We start from the raw sequence: 21,442 nt of genomic DNA, 5'->3' as shown, positions 1-21,442 counted from the left end.
ATCCACTATCATCACTATCTGATTTGGATCTGCCACCAAGCAGCACAGGAACAGACTACAATGGACAGTCAGGACAGCAGAAAAATTCATTGGTGCCAACCTGCCCTCCCTTCAGGACTTGTACATGTCCAGAGTCAGGAAACAGGCAGGAAACATCACTGCAGATCCTACACAGCCCGGACACAACTTGTTCCAGCTTCTCCCCTCTGGTTGGCGCTACAGGGCTGTGCACGCCAAAAAGAATAGACACAGGAACAGTTGTTAACCACAGGCCATCACTCTGATGAACAGTTAATGAACATTTAACTCCAGACACACAATGTCAGGAACAATCCCTGTGCAATAACCCTGTTAATCTTACATCTACTTTACCTGTAAACTATTTACTATTTATTTTTTCATTGCCCAAATTCAGTTTTTCTTTTTAAACATACCATAAAACCTCAATTAAAAATTCTAGTCCCGATTAGTCGCCTGTCCCTTTTACTGAGCTAAAACCTCGTAAAGCCCACCAGGAAGCCTGCTGAAGCTAGTTCTAAGCTGCTTAGATTGTGCATACCAATTCAAATGTTCAAACTTTTCAGTATGGACATACTACACATCATTAGATAGGTCATATTCTCCACAATTCAATCGTTTAGTTCATGTCACAGAAACAATGAGCACCAAAATACTATTCATTCAGAATGAACCTTTACTAACTTGTCAGTACCATGTGTACTACAGGAAAGGTTCAGTGATTGAAGCAAATAAAAGCCCGGGCTATCAATTGAAGTTTTACGGTTAATATCATCTCTCAAAACACATGTACGGATTTTGTTCATATTGTACTGTATATATCATATCTACCTACCTCATGTACATAAAATTAAACACCTATGTTTATTCCAGCATCCTTTGCATCCATAGTACCATGGTCTATAAAAGTTGTTGTTTTGTTTATGTTTGTGTGTGTGTGTGTGTGTGTGTGTGTGTGTCTATACATGGTACTTTGTCTCTGTTTTTGTTTATGCTTGTTCTGTGTATCTACATCCAGAGCAATGTAACACAATTCTTCATATGTGTACACATACCTGGCCAATTAACGTGATTCGGATTCTGATTGTGAAAATACACCCTGAAACAGAGAAAAAAAAGTGAGAGAGGAAAAAGTCATCGTGAGTGATCAATCCAGTTATGTAATAGACAGCTTGCTAGTTTCATTATTTATATTTTTACACATGACTTTCAGTCACTTGTTATAAAACTACCCTCAAGCTGGTTCAATTTGCCAAAACAAAAACGCCTGGTGAAAATGAAATGACACAAAGTGTACCAAATAGTGCCTGAGCTTCTACCTGCATCCCCTTTAGTTGCCTACATAAAGAAAATTTGTTTATTTTTACCTAAATAAGAAGCATCTCAGTTTTCACACCAACTGGTTTCCACACTGCAGGAAGGTGTCATCATTTCTTACAGGGAAAGTCACTTTTAAAAATCAATCTGGTATAAATGTATAACCAAATCATTGCAGCAGAGCATGCGGTGTCATACTGTCAAAGGCGTCATGGATGCCTCGTATCTGCATTAATTTAAAGACGTAGGGAGTCTGAGCAGCAGGTAGCTGAATGAACCTGCGGAATGAGTGAACCAAACGCTTCCCATGATGCTTAGAGGGGGAGGAGGACTCATCCAGAGGAGGCAGGGATTTCTTTTTTAAACGCCCCCTCCAGCTCAACTGTTTGTTATTCGTGCACTTGTTCCTCCTGAGGCATCCGCACTGTCTCTACCTTTTAGTGGAAGCTGTTGAGAGATATAACCTCTCTTGCCTGGAAATAAAGTTGCTTTCGGTGCGCACTGCTGCCATTTCTTCAACGTTGGGTAAGATGAAACTGTTTAATTGTTCTTAAGTAAAGGAACAGGGCGGACGGGACAAACAAGTTGAGAAACGGCCATTTGGCAGCCTACTCATGTCTCGACTCTTGACTTTACACCTGTTTTATCCCCTGAAACACCTGTCCATTGATCTAATTAGTCTGACCCTCTTTTCAGTGGACATTAAAGTTCACGTTATGAATCCAGGTCATTTTATCTCACCTTGCACCTTGGCATTCTTCACATTCCCCTTCCGCTGGATAACACAAAAACCCTGATGGGAATGTCGTTAACGGGTAGAAAAGTTCCCCCAAATGATATCCTTATGGTGTGTTTTTCTATTTAAAGCGTTATTGAAAATGAAATACAGCGTTACGTTATATGCGGAATGAAATGAAAACTAACCGTTTTGATATACGCTGAATTATATTAAACCGTGAAAGCTGCTGTTACAGTAGGGTGTTTGACAGCAATATTAAAAAACAGAAACTATACACGTGGCCTTTTTGTTGTTTTTTTAAATATGCAGTTGATACCTGAAATACCGAAAATTGTTGGTTGAAATGGCAGTTTAGTGTAAACTAAGCACTGAATTAAGTGCCAATTCCAAAGTTCAAGCACTGAAAGGAGTTGAAGTCGTCAAAGTGCTAGTGATAACTGTATCCTTGAAGTGTCAGAAAGTCAAGAGACATTAATGAGGTTTGAAATTAATGAGGTTTCAGTTAACTGAAACAAGTGTGGGCTGAAGTGTAATTACTGAAAACAGTTGTGCAAGGACAGTGAAAGTAAGTGATGAAGAAGGGAAGAGCTGAGAGGTGAAAGGGTTGAAGTGTCACTTGAAGTGTAGGCATTAAAAATTAGATGTCAGGAGTGTAAGCAGATTCTCTTTTAATTGGGAAATAAGAAAGCAGTGAAACCTTCTAATCTATCTGTGCTTACTGTGACCGCTAAATTAAACTGAAGTTCTTGTGTATTACATCTTCCAAAAACTCTAATATGAAGCCCGTATATCTACATCTACACCACCAGAGCTATCATGAAGTTGGTACAAAAACAAATGGTGTTGTGCATTGGTGTAGTGTTTTGTAAGCGTGAAAATCCCACAGGTTTCAGTGTCACCTCAAAATGACAGTATTAAGAGAGTGTATTTAGCAGTTGACAGTTAAAAGAATGAATATTGTCCCATAGGGGGGGGGTCTATGTTGATTAACTTGCTTTTGGAGCCAGCCTCAACTGGCCATTCAAGGTACTGCAGTTTTTAGCACATTTTTCAGCCCTTTGGTTATAGCCCATTTATCCTTAGTCACTTATGCTTTACAGCACAGCTCTTCCATGTGGCCATTTATTTGCACCAATCATAAAAGAGACTTTTCAGTTTTACATTTTGTCAGTCTCCTATGTTGCAAGTTGCCTGGGGCTCACATTGCATTGCATACACACATGTGTTGCTCTTCCCCCCAGATTGAGGACTTGGTAAGGGTAGGATTCACCTGTTCATAATGAGAGAATCACATTGGCATGCGTTAACGTCACGCTATACTAAGGATAAAAACACAGCCAGGATCTAGAAGTTAATGAGTAAACCATTTGTGTGTCAAGGCAGGTGGATGGGAAGTTGCTGTGAGGAAGAAGCAAGTCATGTGGTGTATCTGGTTTTAAGAAATTATACCTCTGTGATGATGCCCAGGGTTTATCAGGAACATGGGCAACACAGATCACTGCTTTCTTTGTATCAGCCAGGAGTCCTCCTCAGGGCTAATGGATATAATTTCACGGGTGTTAACGGTCTATGGCCTGGTTTCACATGTTTTGTTAATTACTAAACATCAGCAACTTTCACTTGTTTTAATGGTCTTGCTGTTTTGGTGTTGAAATGATTCTTTTCTAAGTGACGCTACCTTCCACAAACAACATTGCAGTTTCTTCCCGTCTTTCCGTCCTCAGCAGTTTACTTGGCAGACTTGCTGGTCTTGTTTTGTCTCTTGTAGCGAATGACCTGTATTTCACGCTACTCTGTTCCCTTTCCACCCAGTGAGTGTGAATCATTTGAGGTGTGGCTGTGACACACAACCACAACAAGGGACTGAACCATACAACCAATATGGCTAATAACATATCATGAGGCTTTAAAACAAGTCTTAAGTAATATGATACTTGCCTATAGGTAAGTGCTTTGGCAGGTGATGCTGTAAAGTTGTTTTTACGCTGAGGAAGTTTGTAGATCTTAAATGTAGATTATGGTACTTGGAAACAATCGTGTTTAGAAAATACTCTAATATGAACAGTCAAGTCCAAAGCATAGAGTTGCTGCTGTTTCTTTACCTGAAATCAGAAACAGACAAGAGTAATGGGAAATATCTTCTTTGGCAGAATATTGTAGTACAAACTGGGGAAATTGTGACTGCACTTCATAATTTTGTTTTCAGGACACAACAAGAAAAGGTTGAGCAACAGGTAGAGCAGAGAGATCTAATGAGTACTGAGATTTGAGACTTGTACTGTACTATATATATATTTGTTTTTATTTTTTTATTTTAGTCTGAAAAATGGCATAAACTTGCCACACTTCGTCAAAACTTGTGAGGCTGGTACTAGCAAATGTCTGGCATTTTTAGTTCTGTTAGAGGCATGACCCTGTTGATGGCAATGTCAGTAAATTGGTTGGTAATGGTAAATAGACTGTACTTGTATAGCGCCTTTACGCAAAAGCAATTTGGGGTTCAGTATATTGTCCAAGGACGCTAAGATATGCAGAGTAGTAGAGCTGGGAATTGAATCGCCAATCTTTCAATTAGTGGGTAACTCGCTCTACCTTTAAGCCACAGCTGCCCCGGTCTGTCTGTCAGTCCACCACCTTGGTCCAGACTGAAATATCTCAACAAATTAGATTGATTGCCATGAACTTTTGTACAGTCATCCATAGTCCCCAGAGGATGAACCCTACCGACTGTTGATCTCCTGACTTTTCCTCTCAAGTTTTTGCCTCTACTTGATGGATTAGCTAATGACAATCCCATCACCTAGCCTAACTGTAGCTGATATTAGCTAATTAGTTCAGTTAGCCGTGTAGCTAGCGGTCCTATTAGCTTTAAAGCTTTATTAGCTCAATTAAACCTCCTCTTACTGTGCTCCAAAGCTCCTGTGCTAGCGGTGTAAACACCCACACTGCCTCAGTGCTCCGAGCTCCCAGTGGATGTGTGGGGTAAAAATCTAATCAAAGCCCTCATGACTGTAAGGCGTTTTCAGCCTATCAAAGTAGTGTGCTGCAGTCACTCGTACTGAGGTTGTTCTACAGGAAGTGTCAGAGAGTGACCCACGGGTGAGGCAGACGCTAGCAGTAGAGCTCCTTTTGTGAGTTTGTGTCACAACTCCTTTAGTCAAACAGTCACGTGTATGTGTTAGGTGTGTCTGAAACAACTGCTGCTTTTCCTCTAAAACTATATCTCGTACACTAATAAGCTTAGAAACAATTAGAATGCTGTTTGTAGCTGGAAAGGGGAGATGTTTTTTTAGCAGTTTGTTGTCCTTGTTAATGCTCTTATCATTATAGAGCTGTTTTCTCCCTTCTGTATGAAATGCCATAAGCTTTGCTACTCATGACTTTGAATCAGTCTTATTGACCCTCAAGGGCCCATTAGCAATAGCACACATACAAACACAGCCAGCAATTTCCACTTTTGTTTTTATCCACTGGTTTAAGTGGATTTCCCCCTCTTCTATGTGTTGTGTGTGGGGTTTTTTTTTTTTGGTTTTGGTTTTTTTCTAGTGTCACAAGAAAACTGTGGGACACGGAAAACCGTAAGCAAAAGTATAAATGAACAAGGTGAGTCATTCCTGGTCGCAGACATAGAGATGACTGGCTTTCAAAGTAATTGAAACGAGGAACTCTTTCAGATCAAAGCTTGATTTGAAAGGATGTGTCAGCCGAAGCATTATTATGGAATCATAATAACAAACATTTTCACAGCCCTACCCTGCAGAGGTGAAAATGCTGAGTAGATGAGAGCTTGTTGTCATTCATCTGTAAGGTTTCTACTAAGTAGAATAGGAAATGTTGATCCTTGTACGTGCAAACGGCTAATGTACATGTGTCACTGTAATAAATCATGTCTTTTGAAGCTTTTGTTACCTAAGTACTTTTTTCTTTTTTTGCATCCTTACCTGAGAGCTGGTCTGACTTGGGCTGTGCTGCTGCAGTTTGTCAAACCAGTTCCCTCTCTACAGGGGTGGATTAGTTTTGCAGCAGCCTGTAATGCACTCTCCATTTACAGTCTTTTTTTCTTCTTTCTTTTGTAGGGAATCTGTCTGAGGGTTTGTGAGTCAGCAAAGTGCTTTTCAGACACTAATAATAAAGGTGTGTTTACTTTAATTTCTTGTTGAATAATAAACTCTTAATTCTTGAAATCGTCATTGCTTTTAATATGGCCATGGGCGATAAACTATGCATTGACTTTCCGTGGTGATGTGATGTCAGTGTTTGTCTTTAAGCCTCTGTTACTCATTCTATTTATCTTCCCCTCTGATGCGCTCTCTCTCAGCTCTGGGGAGAGTATTTCCCCCCCGGCCTCCCATGGCCTCCCTGCCTGCTTCCGCAGTCCAGGCATGACCGTCACCCCTAGAAAACACTCTTCTCAGGCTGGTTCCTCCACTAACAAGGACTCAAGTATTAGGTTGGTGGGCCTGTATTTTAAGAATTAATTTCCGTCATGTTCCTTCTGTCCTAGGCCACATTCACAGTACTTTGGGCTGTCTTAATTTAGTTTTTCCTCAGACATGACCGATCATTTTCCAGTCGAGAGTCAGCAGCTGAAATACAAACCGAGTCACCTGTTTTTCCGGGTTCATTGTCAGCCTGGTGGAGATGTGTGGTACACAACCTGATTCTGAGTCATGTGATGCCTTTTTGGTCTTATAGGCATTGTTCCTTAAAACATCAAGGTTGTGTTATACTTTGCATTGGATAGACAAGATTGACCATCCAAGTCCAATAGCAGCTCTGTGACTGAATTAAGCAACTTTTGTGTGAGCGCGTGTTTGTGTGCTGACATCACTCTTACCTGTGGGGGTTTATCTCATCACATACTAACTAGGTCCGGTCCGGTGCAGATGGATGAGGTCGTAGCCCTGCGGTTCAAGCCCTCCCCTGAGGAATCGGTGTCACTGGCTCCCTCCTTGGAGTCCATCAATCTAGAAGGTCAGCTGGTTTCATGAGAAACTGCTGAAAGGTCCCTGTACCTTTGTCACAACAGCATGATGTACTTTTAAAAATAGCTAACAGAAACTTTTGGTGTGGTTTTCTTTGGATGGTCTTTAGTATTTTTGAAGTTTAATCCTCGCCTATGAAATATGTGACATTGTACAAAGAAACCAAAGAATCTCTCACTGTTGACCTCTTTAACTCACTTTATTAATGACATTTTACCATCATCTGGTAAATCTCCTATAGTTAAGTCAGTACAAGTGATCAACAGTGTGTGATGATAATAACTGATTTCTTTTGTTTGTATTCCTTTATACCTGTTAATAAGACAAAGTGCAAAAGAGTATGTCCATTCAGTAGCACAAACAACCTGAAAACACATCCTCCTTGTGTACATTTTTGATCTGGTAACAGGGATTTCACAAATGTCATCTTGTTAGTGAATAGTAAATAGTGATTACAGTAATAGTAGAAGATGTTAAAGATACATAAAATGTTTGTAACCAAGGATGAAAGTAATCGGTGCTGTTTGAATTGTCATATTTTTTGTCAATTATGGACGGAGAGAAAGATCAGCATGTGATGCTGCAGTGTACAACATGTACACTGCAGCATCACAGGTATACATATTGGATATTTTTGTAATCACAGATGTGGCTAAAATTTTCTTTTAAATAGATTGTCTTTTTATTGACTTGATCTTCTGTTTTTGTAAGTAATGAAACAGTATGACATGAATAAATCCTGGCGCCATGTAAACAACATTTTTGCAACCAAAAATGATTAAAAATAACCCCAGTAATGAATCACTGAGATCAACACTCATATGATCACAAAGCAGAAGCCTTGTGTGGTTTATAACAAGCCCTAGTGTGACTATCTATGTGATATCCAGATTCCCATTATGCTCAACTGCGTGTCGACCTTGAGTGTGACGCCCAGAACCTGGAGGCGGAGTCGTGGAGTGTGGCTGTGGACCAGAACTACCTGAAGGCCCTGAACAAAGAGGCTGTTGAAAGACAGGACGTTATCTATGGTAGGCTTAACCGCATAAATCTGTAAATGGATAATCTGTAAAAATAAACTAATAAATAACCATCCAAATACTAAATTGCATTTTCAGTAACCCTATATCATCTTAGAGTGTATATCAAAACTTTCTCATGTCAATCACCCATTAAAGAAGATGACTCCATCGCTGATGGCAGATTTAATTGTAATTGCACTGTTGAAGCATAGATGACAGTACCTCCTAATTATGATGATGATGACTGATGCTTTCTTTAACTTGGAGGACCTGTTGACGGTAAACACTTCTGCTATGATAAGTATAATGATGCTAACAATTGTAGGTTTTCTAACAGGACATGTTCACTAAGAATGCATTTTTCCAGCTTTGATTACTGCACTACTTTATTTATTTTATTTTGTTTTGTTTTCCCTCATGTGGGAATTGTTCTGTGGCCATTCTTTGTATTGCAAATAAAGCAAGCGCCTTGCTCAAGGGCACCCCGCTTGGTGGTTGTTGAAAGTGTATGTATATGTTTTTGCCTTTATAGCTCACGCAAATGTTACCATATGTTTCAGACACTCAACCTGGATCTCTTTCAGACATATTAATCAAGAGATCCCTCTTTTGTCATTTTCCTAGAGTTGATCCAGACGGAGATGCACCATGTACGCACCTTAAAAATCCTTCTCTATGTCTACATGCATGAGTTGGGGAAGTCTTCGCTAATAGAGGAGAACAAGCTGGAGGGGCTCTTCCTGGGGGTGGCTGGGTTGCTCACCCTCCACCAGCGCTTCCTTAACTGCCTCAAAGTGCACCAAAACCAAAGTCAGGAAGGAAGCCCAAACGACTACCAGATCACACAACTGGGGGATATTCTCATCTCGCAGGTAGTATAGTTATTTTAAAGCCACACCAGGCTGTAATTTTATGTAAATCATTGCAGTCAGTCTACTTGATCTAAACTAATGTGTTACAACAGAGAGGGGGGGGTCAGGCCCTCTAATTTAAAGTTTTATTTTGAAGGGAATTTTGCTCAGAGACCGTTTAAACATGCAAGTTGTAGAATGCATGTTTAAATAGTGCCTCATTCTTAAAGTGAAAATGTCATTATTTACTCACCTTCAGTTCAAAATCCCAGCAAAGTTTGTATGCCAACATGACTCACAGCAAGATAGAGGTACATCTCCACGCAAGCTTTCTCCAAAATAACAGCTGCTTTAGATTTCCAGAAAGGTTCAAAAGATCATAAAATTACTGTAAACACATTGTTCAGCATTATCCAAGTTGCCACCATTGCTTCAAGGTGTTTTGTGCCTGTTGCCATTACATCCCAAAAATGCAGCACTGACATTGTTATTGGCTTTATGTAGGATTAAATAATCTCTCCACCATTGTGGGCGGCTGTGGCTCAGGAGGTAGAGCGTGTTGCTGGCTAATCTAGTTTTCATGTCCAAGTGTCCTTGGGCAAGAGACTGAACCCCAAATTGCTCCCGATGGCTGTTCCATCAGTGTGTGAATGTGGATGAATGTTCGTTAATTTCTGTTATGATGAGCAGTTGGCACCCTAGCCAACTGCCAGTGTATGAATGGGTGAATGTGACATAATGTAAAAAGTGCTTTGAGTATTCGGAAGACTACAAAAGCACTACACAGACCATTTACCATTTCTCGCCTTTTCTGTATGTATTGACTGAATGTCCAGGTGTCCATAGGAATGGCTGGTATGTCTGAAACTCAGTGTAAGTCTGCACTGCACTCTGTGTTTGTGCCTTAAGGCCAGGAATGATGCAGTGTCACTGGCATCATGTTCCTGGAGACACACTCTTATAATCATTTTCCTGACTGAGGAATCAGGGTAACACATATTTGCACAGATACACCTAAGATTTTGTTCTGAATTATAACCTTTTGTAGAACTGCTAGAGAAAATGTCTGGTTTTTGTCATCAGTTGGTGTCGGATAACTTGCACCCCTGAAGTTAAACCAAAGCACCATGCATTTTTAGGGTGGTTCATATTTGGTTTGTGCTGTAAGGACATACACTGTATAGATAGTCGAAGGTAGGTAGGTAGGTTTCCCAAGATAAACACAATATTCATGTTTATATTTTCAGTAATATGTTGGCAGTAACATTAATGCAACATTGTATTCTTTTTAGAAATATAAATGTATGGATTTTTTTGTGTGTGTGTTAGTTTTCAGGTGCATGGGGAGAAGGAATGATCAAGTGTTACAGTGTTTTCTGCAGTCATCACACTGAAGCCACCAGCTTTTACAAAGAGCAGCTGCAGAACAACAAGAAACTGCAAATCCTTAATAGGGTAAGCTCGTGGTTCATTTTATGTGCACTGATAAGATGATCTTTAAGACACAGCAAGGCCTGTGGTTGTGTTTTTGTGACCGAGAAAATGTACTTGAATTGGCAAAACAAGAAATTGAAGTGAATTAGGTGCATGCATGGAGCATCAGTTGCAGTATCTGCTGTTCACAGGCCTGTTCACAAACAACAACTTAGGGTAAACAACGACGCTTTACAAAGAGTGATGCATTTTACAAAAATTAATAAGTCTGTGATGCTCAACCTAAGACTACTCTGGAGAGGAGAATGGTAGTAATGGGGGGGAAAAAAGCCTTTCTGTGTGTTTTAACAGAAAATAGGTCAGCTGCCCTTAGTGCGAAGGTTGGGAATCCCAGAGTGTTTTCTGTTGGTGGCTCAACGCATTACAAAATATCCCATCCTGGTGGAGCGAATCATACAGAACACTAAAGGTAAAATCTTAACACTCATCACTTGCCTTTATCTCAACAAGTTGTTATAGATAGTGTATGCTCAGCCTTTCACTGTTTTGACAAACTGAAATGAGTGAAATTCAATTGCTATGTTTGGTAACACAAACACAGGCTGGAATGGTCCCTTGCATAAAATGTTTTCATATATCAAGAAAGATTGTTTGATTAATGAATTTCATGCTCCTTTCAGCTGACACGGACGAGTACAACTCTCTGGTACAGGGTTTGGAGCTGATCAAAGAGACCATCTCCCAGGTGAACAATTGTGTATGTGAATATGAGAAAGCTGCTCGTCTGAACGAGATCGGCCTGCGTCTGGAGCCGAAATCTCATGGCCGGCTGAAGGACGGCCAGCTGTTCCGCAAGGAGGATCTGCTCAAGGAAGACAAGACGCTGCTGTATGAAGGCATCGTCACCTGGAAATCTTCCAGTAGACAAAAAGGTTTGTAACGAATTTATTGACATTGCGGCTGTTAGTCTGTGGCTTAGTCAGTGACCCTTGCTCACATGTACATGTAAAACGTTTTGCTAGATTTTCTTTCCATAAGCAGTTGGCATTTAAGTTGAAATGATGATCTGATGATCAGTGCTGTTTTGCAAGGGTTCAGTTTCCTTTGCCAATCGCTTCATCTTGAAGGAAATTTCTTTTTTATGTGCTAATCTGATTGAAAAATCTTCCCAACAACAAAGCTCATTCACAGCATTTCCTGGTTCATTCAGCAGCATTATTTCCTTGTGCATAAGAGATGATAATGACATGACAGGCTTTTTGCAGTGGTATTGGTTGCAGTTTAGGAAGGCAGACTAAGACACAGTTAATAAATGTTTGAATATTAATCTTGACTAGTAAAGTCTTGGGCCACCATCAGAGCAGCTCTAATGTTATATACATTACTGAACTGTATCATGCAATGCATCTGTATGGAAACATCTGCAATTTTTATGGTTGTTTTCATTCAGGTTCTTCTGTTAAATGTTTCACCAAATGTGTGCGTGCGTTGGTCTGATTTTGATGACACTTTGAGGGATGATTCTTAAGTGACTGACGGATAATTAACCTCCTTAATAGGAGGTTCAGCATTGGGGCAAATTGCTTTTGTGAACTAGTGTAGCAGCATATTTGTATGTTTTACCACTTCCTTATTAAACTGGTCCCATAGTCATTATTTGAATCATTCAAGTGATTGGCTCGCATGCTAACCCTAAATTTGGGAAAACTTTAGGTTACTTGCGTAACATGAGTTAGTGTCTCACATTCACTCCACCCTCCGAGACCCTGCCCATAAAAGGGTCTGACACTAAGCTGCTAGTCATTCAAAAAATGTCTGTTCCTCACTACGAATGAGCAAGGAGGCTGGTCTGACACACTCTTTCATAGCATTTGTTTTGGATCTCATGTTGGGAATTTCTAACTCCCGGATATCTGGGCAGATGTTACTGTGGGATTAACTGTCCTGAGATTAGCCTAATTTATGCTTAAACACAAAGTACAAAATGGGCTAATGGAGGAGCTGTAACATCAGCATCTGTAGAACCTGGCGAACATGTGTGGGGAGGCAAATGTTTTAAAAACTGGTAGCTTACGGCGTGTGCCCCTCCATGAAGTGGGGTACTGGCAACCCATGGCCTTCCTATTCAAATTCAAGTCACTAATGCTTGCATAGAGTGACAATTCTCTTGTAATGATTGCACTAAACTCGGTATTTGCCCCACCATGCCAAACATGCTTTTAGCTCTTACTAGTATCTATTGTCACACTGTCAAATAGCTAAGTACACAACAGAGAAAGCCTCCCCCGTGTCCACCATGTTTTGTAAGAAAGCCAAGATCACAGCCACAGAACACTGAAAGGGAACCTGTTGTATGTCTGAGCAAAAGTCAACAATGCTATTTCATAAAGGGATGCTCTTTGAGGGGGGGCCCAGCATTCTGGATGGTCTCACTTACACCCAGAGGGAGGCCCACGGTCCTCAGATTGAATCGCTTACAGAGCCGCCTCGTTCACCAAATCCTGGGGGGGTTATCAGACCAGCCGATTCTTCTTCTTCACCACATGAGGACTGGCAGTGCCCGCCGCCTGACCGAAAAATTGGCGACCCTTTTTGGCAGACGGCTTCGGGGATTCATCTTCCCTCTTTCTCTCTTCAACCCTCTTTTGCATCAACGTGACCGCCGCACTGAAGAGGCCCTGCGGTGTTATGGTGGTGTAGAGGAGGTCCTCCTCCTTCTTGGTTGACAGGGTGGTGAGATTCAGCCAACGAGCCCTCTTCTGCTACAAGACCATCAAGTCCAATGGCTCTGCCTTGGGATTGGATTCCCACCTTGTGCAGATGGAGACAGTGTTTGGTGATTTTTGCACACCTCGCCCATAACACAGGGTCAGGCCTCCAGTTCAGCTTTGTATGCTATCAGGGGAGAAGTGGTACTGAGGGCCAGCGCAGCCACCTTGTATGCCTTGTAGGCATGTTGTGGAAACCATGGCCCTCCCTTCCTTCACAGTCAAGCATGGAGCTGCCTGTCACAGGATGCTTCTGTGTATGGTTTGTTGCGCAGAGAGAAAGCAAATTCCTCCGGTAATTTAGTTTTTGCCGTACTCGTCACTCTTCATAGCTTTTGAATGTAATTCTGGAACCAGTGGCATGGAACTGTGTTCTGTTGTTGTCTGTCTCTTGTCTTTTGTGGGTATTTATTCTGTTTTTAATTGTACTCTCTCATTAAAATTGAGGGCATGCCCTCAATGATTCCGCGATGTTAAAAAAAGGTTGAATTAATTGATTACTTACGGATCAGCAAATTTTGGTGTCTGAAGTCGATCTTCAGCAGCTTGAGTCAAAACATGACACTTCTGTCTACCTGCAGACATCCATGCTGTGCTGCTGTCAGATGTACTGCTCCTCTTACAAGAGAAAGATCAGAAGCTTGTGTTTGCTGCTGTGGTGAGTTCTGCCCAAACATTAAAAAAAAAAGAGAAGATTATAGAAAACACAGCTTTTTCTTGCATCAGTCAGTCTACTGTATAATACTGTTGTTCCTTTTTTAGTCCACTTTTTCTACATGGACAGGAGTAATATTAAGTCAGACTCTTCAAGATATGATCTCTACATCATATCATATCTACAAAAATTATATCATGTAATAATCCCGTACCTATGGTAATAACTAACACCTGCTGTATTGGCTCATGCAGGATAACAAACCACCAGTGATTTCCCTTCAAAGGCTGATAGTTAGGGAAGTGGCTCATGAGGACAAAGCCATGTACCTTATTTGTGCATGCACCGACAGCATGCCGGAGATGTACGAGATCCACACAGGCTCCAAAGAGGAATGCATCACATGGATGGGGCAGATAAGGGAAGCTGTGAACCGGTAAGCTGAGAACTTCAAGCAAATAGAGCAGAATGAATTTTACTGGGAAACAGGACATTTTTGTTTTTGTTACAATTCTGTGAATGTTTTTTAGTATAGTTCTAACAGCCTATGTTAATAGCATTGGTACCTGGTGATAGTTAAAATACTGAAATATAACTAAATTAGTTTTGTTCTCAAATAGTAACCAATTAAATTGTTGTACCCTCATGATCAGTGTTGTCATTAAAAGCAAATTCCCTTTTGAAAACACAAATGTCCTGGCACTCTGGCAGTTAAATTATGAGGGAGAACCTGTATGCAAAATTCGTTACCCTGCTAGAAAACTGAAGAATTGAACAGACTGGCTGAAAGAACAGCCAACCCACCCTTAACTTATACCACACCATGAGGGATAAACATCAAAAGCACAACAAGGAGACATAATTTTATGGAAAACTGAAAAATACCTGTTCACAATGTTGTCAAAGATGTCATTTAAAATATTACATAAAAGATAATACTGACTAAGATGTCTTTGTGATTCAGCTATCCAGAAGAGGAGCAGTACCGCAAACTGACTGCTAGACTGCAACAATTTTATGGTAAGAACTTAATCAGATGGTCTTCTATTTTTTTTTTTTTTTTTTTTTTTTTTTTCTCTCCAAAGGATGTGTTATAGCAAGAGTCAGGACTCTCTCTTGCACACAACTTTAGAATGTAATTATGGAGAGACGTTGGTGGAAAAGACAATTTACTGTTTTATTGTCTCAAATCTACAAAATAAATCTCCATGTGATGAGCACACTTTTCACCTGTATCAGAGTTTTGCCAATCTAATGCAAGCCAAACTTAACAGCCTTAAAAGAACTATGAAACAAAGTGTGTGTGTGTGTGAGAGAGAGATTTTGTTCTGTAGATCAGTATTCTTCTGTAGGTAGAGGTACTTGTCCTGAGGTATTAGAGGAAAGGTTTAGAACTTTATTATATTGTAATGGAAGGATTTTATCAAGGAAAAGAAAAGGGTTCACCTGATGAAGCTGTGAAAGGTTAAAATGGTGCATCATTGCTACACTAACTACGCAACACTGATTTTGTCTTTTTTTGTTTAGATTTTTATAAATGCCAATGCAAGATATTTCAGTGGGAAAAGAATCTTGAACTTTACAGGAAGAGACCATGGTGGGATTTTGACTCCTTTATCTGACTGTCGTTTTGCAGTGAGTCCTCACTGGAAAATGGCAATCCTGCTAAATCAGCATGCCTTCTTTGCATTTCCCCTGCATTTACTAAACAAACATGATGTTTATTTGCTTTTTAGATATTCTAAAGACTATGGATGATCAAATAATGCAATGTCTGATGGATAAACAGCAGATCTTTGCTTCTCTCTACGAGACTGTGATGGAGCAGGAAACCCCCCACAAAGGTCTGCTGCTCCGAGGAGACGCCACTGACCTCCAGCAGGGGGAGACACTGCTCAAAGGAGCCCTCAATGAGGGTAAGAGCATGAGACAACAGCATCAGATCAATTTCTACTCTGTTTTAAAGATTTCACCTCAGTTTTGTTTGTCATGGTTGGAATAATGAGGCAATATTCAATATCAGTTATTTCTGCATTGGTAAGCTGAAAACACATTTGAATTCTTAAGATATGCAATGAAGTAAAAGTGAAATATTCTCAGTTCTGTTTTCCCATACAGCAAAGTCATGACTCAGAGGGCATTGATGATGTCTTTTAAGGAGGAGACTATGTTTTCTTTTTCTCTTTTTGTTTTTCTTTTGTCTGCAGTGGAATACCTGCAGACCCTGCTCTTCTCAAAGATAAAAGACCCAAACCTTATGGATGAGAGTCAGATGCAGGGGGGGCTGCTCATGAGGGCCGAGGCCTTTGGAGTGGCCGACAGTAATCTTGCTACAAGTACCTTGAAAAGTAAGCGAATATAAAGCTTAGGTGGTTGTGACATTAACTCTTCATGCATGTGTTGTTTACTTATTTATTCACGTGAATATCATGAAATGTTGACATGCAGTTTAATGGAGATAGTTGATGACAAAACTTTCTTTGCAACTCTTGAAAAAGCATCATGGGAGTGTCCTCATGAAGTCCAATCATACTGTTAAATCTGTCTGAGCTGAAAAACAAGCTAGTGACTGGAGCTCCATCCTGCTGTTTGTACCTGCAAAGTAAAGTCACCAGCAACTCTACTCATATTGAATATGTGAAGGTGTTTATTGACTTTGGAGGATTTCATTTTGTCAGCTGGAGATGCAGCTGAGAGGCCAGGTTCCAGCAAGGGCAGTCCAGACTACAGCAGTCACACCACTAGTGACCCTCAGCCTGAGGTGGTGTACCACTCTGAGAGCCTGGAACAGTCTGTGAGTGAGACAAATGTTAAGGATTACCTACTTCCATCTGGTGATAATATGTCCAGTATTAGTAGTAACACAGCTTGTGCTATTTTTCTTCAAGGCTGATGACGACACAACGATGCCAAACTGCAATTTAACCTCCAGTCATATCCCTGAGGTAGAGCTAACCCTTCTAATAGGTGTTTTTAAATTATTTCCCCCTTTTTCCATTTGTATTCATTCACGCAGAAAAATGTATATATCGGCTACTGCAGTACTTTTCGTTTGCATTATTCTTTTTCTTTGTAGTTGTATGACAGGGTGATACTGCTTGCACAGAGACTGTACAGCTTACAAGTAAGACATTTCTACAAGTTTCTTGCAAAGTGTCTACATTTTTTGCTTTTGTCTAAATGTTTGAAGCTAAATGTGAGATTTGTGAGAAGAATTCCATTAGTTTTCTACCACAACAATACTTTGTATGTTTTGCCTATGTTATATTTTATTTTTCACTGTCATACATTAAATTCTTCAACACACAGGCAGTCATTGCCCAGCAGGACAGTCGGATTGAGCTGCAGCACACTTTTCAGTCAAAGAGCAAGCAGCCCGCTCGTCATTACAGCAGCGAACTGCTCGAGCAGGAGAAGCAGCGCAGCTTGGAGAAGCAGAAGGAAGAAGTTATCAACATGCACAAGATGCAGGCCCAGTATCGAGAGGAGCAGCAGCGCTGGGAGAAGGATAGGGAGCGGCAGAAGGTGCAGATCGAGACACTGGAGGCTCAGCTGCAACAGAGGGAGGAGGAGTGCCGAAAGTGGGAGGAGAAGCTCAGTCAAGAGAAGGCAGAGCTGGAGGAGCTGAAGAAAAACTATCAGCAAGACCTGGAGAGGCTGAGGGAGTCTACAAAATCCGTAGACAAGGACAAGGAGCGTCTAAATCAAGAGAGGGTGCGGCTGGAGCAGCTGCAGGAGAAAATAAAGAAGAACATCCCAAACCCAGGATACCCCAACTATGATGATTCTTCTAAAGTGAGGAATAGGATGGGAATCTGATTGTTTATTAACATTATTACATATTCAAATATCCATGAGTTTACTATGCTCACTGAAATTTTAAATGTATTGACAAATATCTTGTCAGGAAACATCAAAGTCAGAAAAGTCTATATAATAACAGACGTTTCAAATCTTCTAAACAAGATAATCAGGACTAACTTGAGCCTTGATTTAACATTGACACTTTTAATGAGCAACTTGACAATGGTGTTGACTTACAGTGCATTTTAAAACATGAATTTAAATGTTAAAATAATAAAAGAAAACTACAGAAGTATTACAGTTTTGTTATAAAATACAGTGTCAGAATCGAGCACTGGTGAAGTTATTCTTCACAGGTAGAAGTCAAAGGTGAGAGGAGTTCATTTCAGATGAGTTTTGAGTTATGTATTTCTTCCTTCTCCTCTAGCACTGGAGTCTGGCCAGTTACCAGTCGTTCAGTGGAAGAATAGTGAACGGGGGTGGGACCTTACCTCCAAAGATCCAGGTCTTGCCCCCCATCGCAGACTCCACGGAAGTTCCTCCAAAGGTTCCACTGCGCAAAGAGAGCATGATTCAAAAGCCAGCCAGCAAGTCCGAGCTGCCCATCCAACTGATCAGCACCACCAACCAGGTGCACAAGCCTGTGCCCGTGCAGCAGCAGATCCCAGCCAAGCTGGCTGTTCAGCCCAAGGGAAAGGAGAAGGGCCACAAGCCGAAGCGTACCCACCAGAGAACTCACAGCGCAGGTCAGGATACGGGCCTGTTAAACATCGATAGATCATGTTGAGTTTAAAATCTTTGGTGGGTTGTTTTGGGGGTTTTTTTCTCAAAGTTTTTATAAACCATGCTTTCACAATACAAGAGACTTTAGAAACAAATCCGCAGATGTTCATGTCTTTAGAGAGAGACCCATTTGCAGACGGTGCCCAAAAGTGTCTCATTTCATTATTTGTTAGTTTGAAACATTTTTCATCAGCAGCAGTGGGTCAGTTGTTCGCATTACAGTTAGCAAATGGCAAGCCTACAGATTCAAATGCCTGAAAGATTTGGTTAGTGTGTCAACTTGCAGGGTTACATGCAAGTTTACAACTGCTTCAAAAAGGACATTATTCAAATTGTAAAACCCCAACACTGACCCCAATCCTGTCTTTCCACATCTAGCCAATATAGACGTGAACCAGGTGCTACCTATCCGAGTGACTGGGAAAGAAGGAGGCAGTCTGAGAGCCAAAAGGAACGGAGGTCATCAGAGCGTCTACAAGTCGGGTATAGACAATCAACGAGAAGTGGCTCCTCACTCACATCACCCCTACATACAATCCCATATGAGAGATCCAAATTTATTTTAAATATATACTTTAAGCAATGTAGGTCGACCAAAGTCTATTTTTAGTGTTGAATAATTGAACTCTGAACTTGTGTTACTTAAGCAAGATGGCGCCGCAGATGGCAGCCTCTGTTGCACTCAGGGAGGCTTTGTTTTTAGCTAGTGTATATGTGTAATTCTGTCTATCTTGCTGAAAAGTGTTTTTGTAATGGTGTGTAAGAAAACTTGGAGTAAAATTGCTGGAGGTTACTATTTTTGCAGACAGCTTGCACTCCCATGGTCAAGTGTCTGGTAAAGCTTAATTAAAGCCTTGTTCATAGCTGTTTTGGAGAAAAATAAATTAATGAATTTACAATACTGTTCCGTTGATTAATTATATTTTAGCTAAGATGTGATACAACTCTACGCCTGTAGGTGGCGACATCAACGCGTCTACATCTGCAGGTCTAAATTGCTGCTGCTGTCTGTTTGTTTCCTTTCCTGTGTGTGTTGCATGTTGTAGAGCTTGTTAGTGACAGAACAGCTTCACCCTTTGTGGAGAATCTGCAACCTGCCAAACATGAGAGAGGAAGTTTGTCAGAACAGCACAGATTTGATGAGTTTAACAACCACAAATCAGGAAAAGTCTTATTATAAGCAGCATAATAAAAAAAAAAAAAAAAAAAAAAAAATTCCAGCAAGTGGCTTCAGTGTATTTTTTGCACAAATGTATCTCTGATCATACTGTATGTATGTTATAATCGAACTTTAAACTCATGCAGTACAGAGATGGGAGTTGAGATTATAATTGTCAGGTGTTGCTGTAATTTTACATATACCTATTTTTTTCCTTCTACCTGCAGGTGCCTTCAACCCACTGGAATCTCCCCGGAATGTGAAACCATCTCAGTCCTTCAGCGCACACAAGGCGAGCAGGAGCGAAGATCCACCACCGGTGCCGCCTCCTTTTCCCAAAGATATTCTCAAAACAGGCAAACAGAAGTTAGTACTCCTTTAATCCTAAACTACAGACTGGAGTTGGAATGAGGCCTTGTCAATCATAAAGACCTACATGGAAAGTTGGGAGACATTGGACATGATTTCATGATGTCCATGTATGTCCAGCATGAAGAAGGCTGTCACTGTTATGGAATATAATCACTGGAAACAAACAGCTGTCTGCAAATTAGCTAAACTTGTTAGCTGAAGTTGTTCAAAAAATGTATAAAGCTCCGCCCATTTGCCCATTGGGAAAGATAATATTTTAAATGAACATGTTGCAAAAACAAAAGACTTTACCAAAGACTTTTATGGGAAGTTTTTAAAAAAAAATTATTTTTTATTTTAAATGAAAGTAGGTTATCTTTAACAGTTTAGCACTCATGTCCTAACTCTTAAGCTTTCTTTTTAATTTAAGAATTGATCTCGACGCTGTGTATTTGCCAAATAACCTTTAAATTTGTACTATGGTCCTCAGTATGTGTTGTAATGAACACTTAATTGGGTGTGTGAACTACATTTTGACTGTAAGCTTTTTATTTGTAAATACTATCAGCTGTTTTCTGCTCTTCATGACTGGAGAAAGTGACACGACACAATATTAGCAGTTTTGCGTCAGACCAACAGCTTTGAAAATATAACATAAGTGTCATTTAAATAATGTTATGGCATAATTTAACATAATGTTGATTTTCTCTGGTAGGGACAGATTGACCACTATCACCTTTTTGGTTCCATGTAAAACTTCATGAAGGAATAAAAAGATGGTTGACAGCATTGAGGGTTTTTTTTTTGTTGTTGTTGTTGTTGTTGTTTTGGTGGATTGACTTCAATTGTTGCTAAAGAAAACCTAAAACTGAAGCCTCATTAACTTTAGAATATAAATCAGATCTATGTTAGGATAGCCAGAATGAATAGGAGGGATGGGTTAGGGGCTCTCACTTAGTGTTATTAAGCCTCCAGACTGTTCGTCATGAATGACTCATCAGGCTGTCTATTTCAGATCACTCAAAGACAACCTCCTTTTTGAGGGCAGACTGTACTAATCCCCCAGAGCCCTAGAAGATTTTTTATTTTGTGACAAGATAATAATACTGCATAAAGACTGACAAACCAAGCTATTGTTGGCCTTTAAATATTAAACTTGTTGATACAAGTATTTTTTTTTAGTTCTTCATTCAAAGGTAGATGACTTAATTTCCCTTGTTAAATAAATAGGTGCCTTCATGTAGTTCATCCCTTACAAATGTTAGTAGTGTGCGCGCGGGCATACGTGGTGCTGTTAGGTGCTCTGTGCAAACTCGTCCACTAAATGGCATGTTGGATAAGAGAGTGAGCCCTCCACTCTGAGTGACTGAGCTGAAGCAACAAGGAGGCTCTTTGTCAGACTGCTGTTTATCTCTGACGTTGACCTTTTTCACAGCTGGAGGGCCACGATGAAGAGACACATTCAGACTCAGAAACCACTGCGAGGGGATGAATTGTGTTTAGGCATCAACAAACCCAGAAGCTAACAGATGGCATCCTGAGCGAAGCGGCTGAGG

The 21,442-nt window shown here is 40.4% G+C and overlaps 1 protein-coding gene across 1 annotated transcript; it reads left to right on the top strand.

Moving 5' to 3' along the window:
• Nucleotides 1-1,706: 1,706 nt before the first annotated feature.
• On the top strand, nt 1,707-20,675 carry arhgef18a (rho/rac guanine nucleotide exchange factor (GEF) 18a). Its single transcript, XM_046051467.1, has 21 exons — nt 1,707-1,860; nt 6,151-6,208; nt 6,393-6,524; nt 6,945-7,048; nt 7,950-8,090; nt 8,706-8,953; nt 10,262-10,387; nt 10,718-10,835; nt 11,047-11,298; nt 13,716-13,792; nt 14,044-14,225; nt 14,754-14,809; nt 15,526-15,705; nt 15,997-16,137; nt 16,468-16,583; nt 16,678-16,734; nt 16,866-16,913; nt 17,099-17,584; nt 18,021-18,339; nt 18,755-18,859; nt 19,763-20,675. Exons 3-21 carry the CDS (start codon nt 6,457-6,459, stop codon nt 19,915-19,917), a joined length of 2,979 nt encoding a protein of 992 aa, XP_045907423.1. The 5' UTR covers nt 1,707-1,860; nt 6,151-6,208; nt 6,393-6,456; the 3' UTR covers nt 19,918-20,675.
• Nucleotides 20,676-21,442: the final 767 nt, after the last annotated feature.

This window comes from Micropterus dolomieu, linkage group LG06, assembly GCF_021292245.1.
Source record: "Micropterus dolomieu isolate WLL.071019.BEF.003 ecotype Adirondacks linkage group LG06, ASM2129224v1, whole genome shotgun sequence".
Classification (NCBI taxonomy): domain Eukaryota; kingdom Metazoa; phylum Chordata; class Actinopteri; order Centrarchiformes; family Centrarchidae; genus Micropterus; species Micropterus dolomieu.
This window is presented reverse-complemented; position numbering and strand designations above follow the sequence as displayed.

Excerpts from the sequence above, each read along its gene's own strand:
- arhgef18a (XM_046051467.1), top strand. The coding sequence starts at position 6,457 with ATGACCGTCACCCCTAGAAAACACTCTTCTCAGGCTGGTTCCTCCACT. Across the intron at positions 10,836-11,046 it reads AATCATACAGAACACTAAAG|CTGACACGGACGAGTACAAC; the intron begins GTAAAATCTTAA and ends TGCTCCTTTCAG. Across the intron at positions 11,299-13,715 it reads ATCTTCCAGTAGACAAAAAG|ACATCCATGCTGTGCTGCTG; the intron begins GTTTGTAACGAA and ends GTCTACCTGCAG.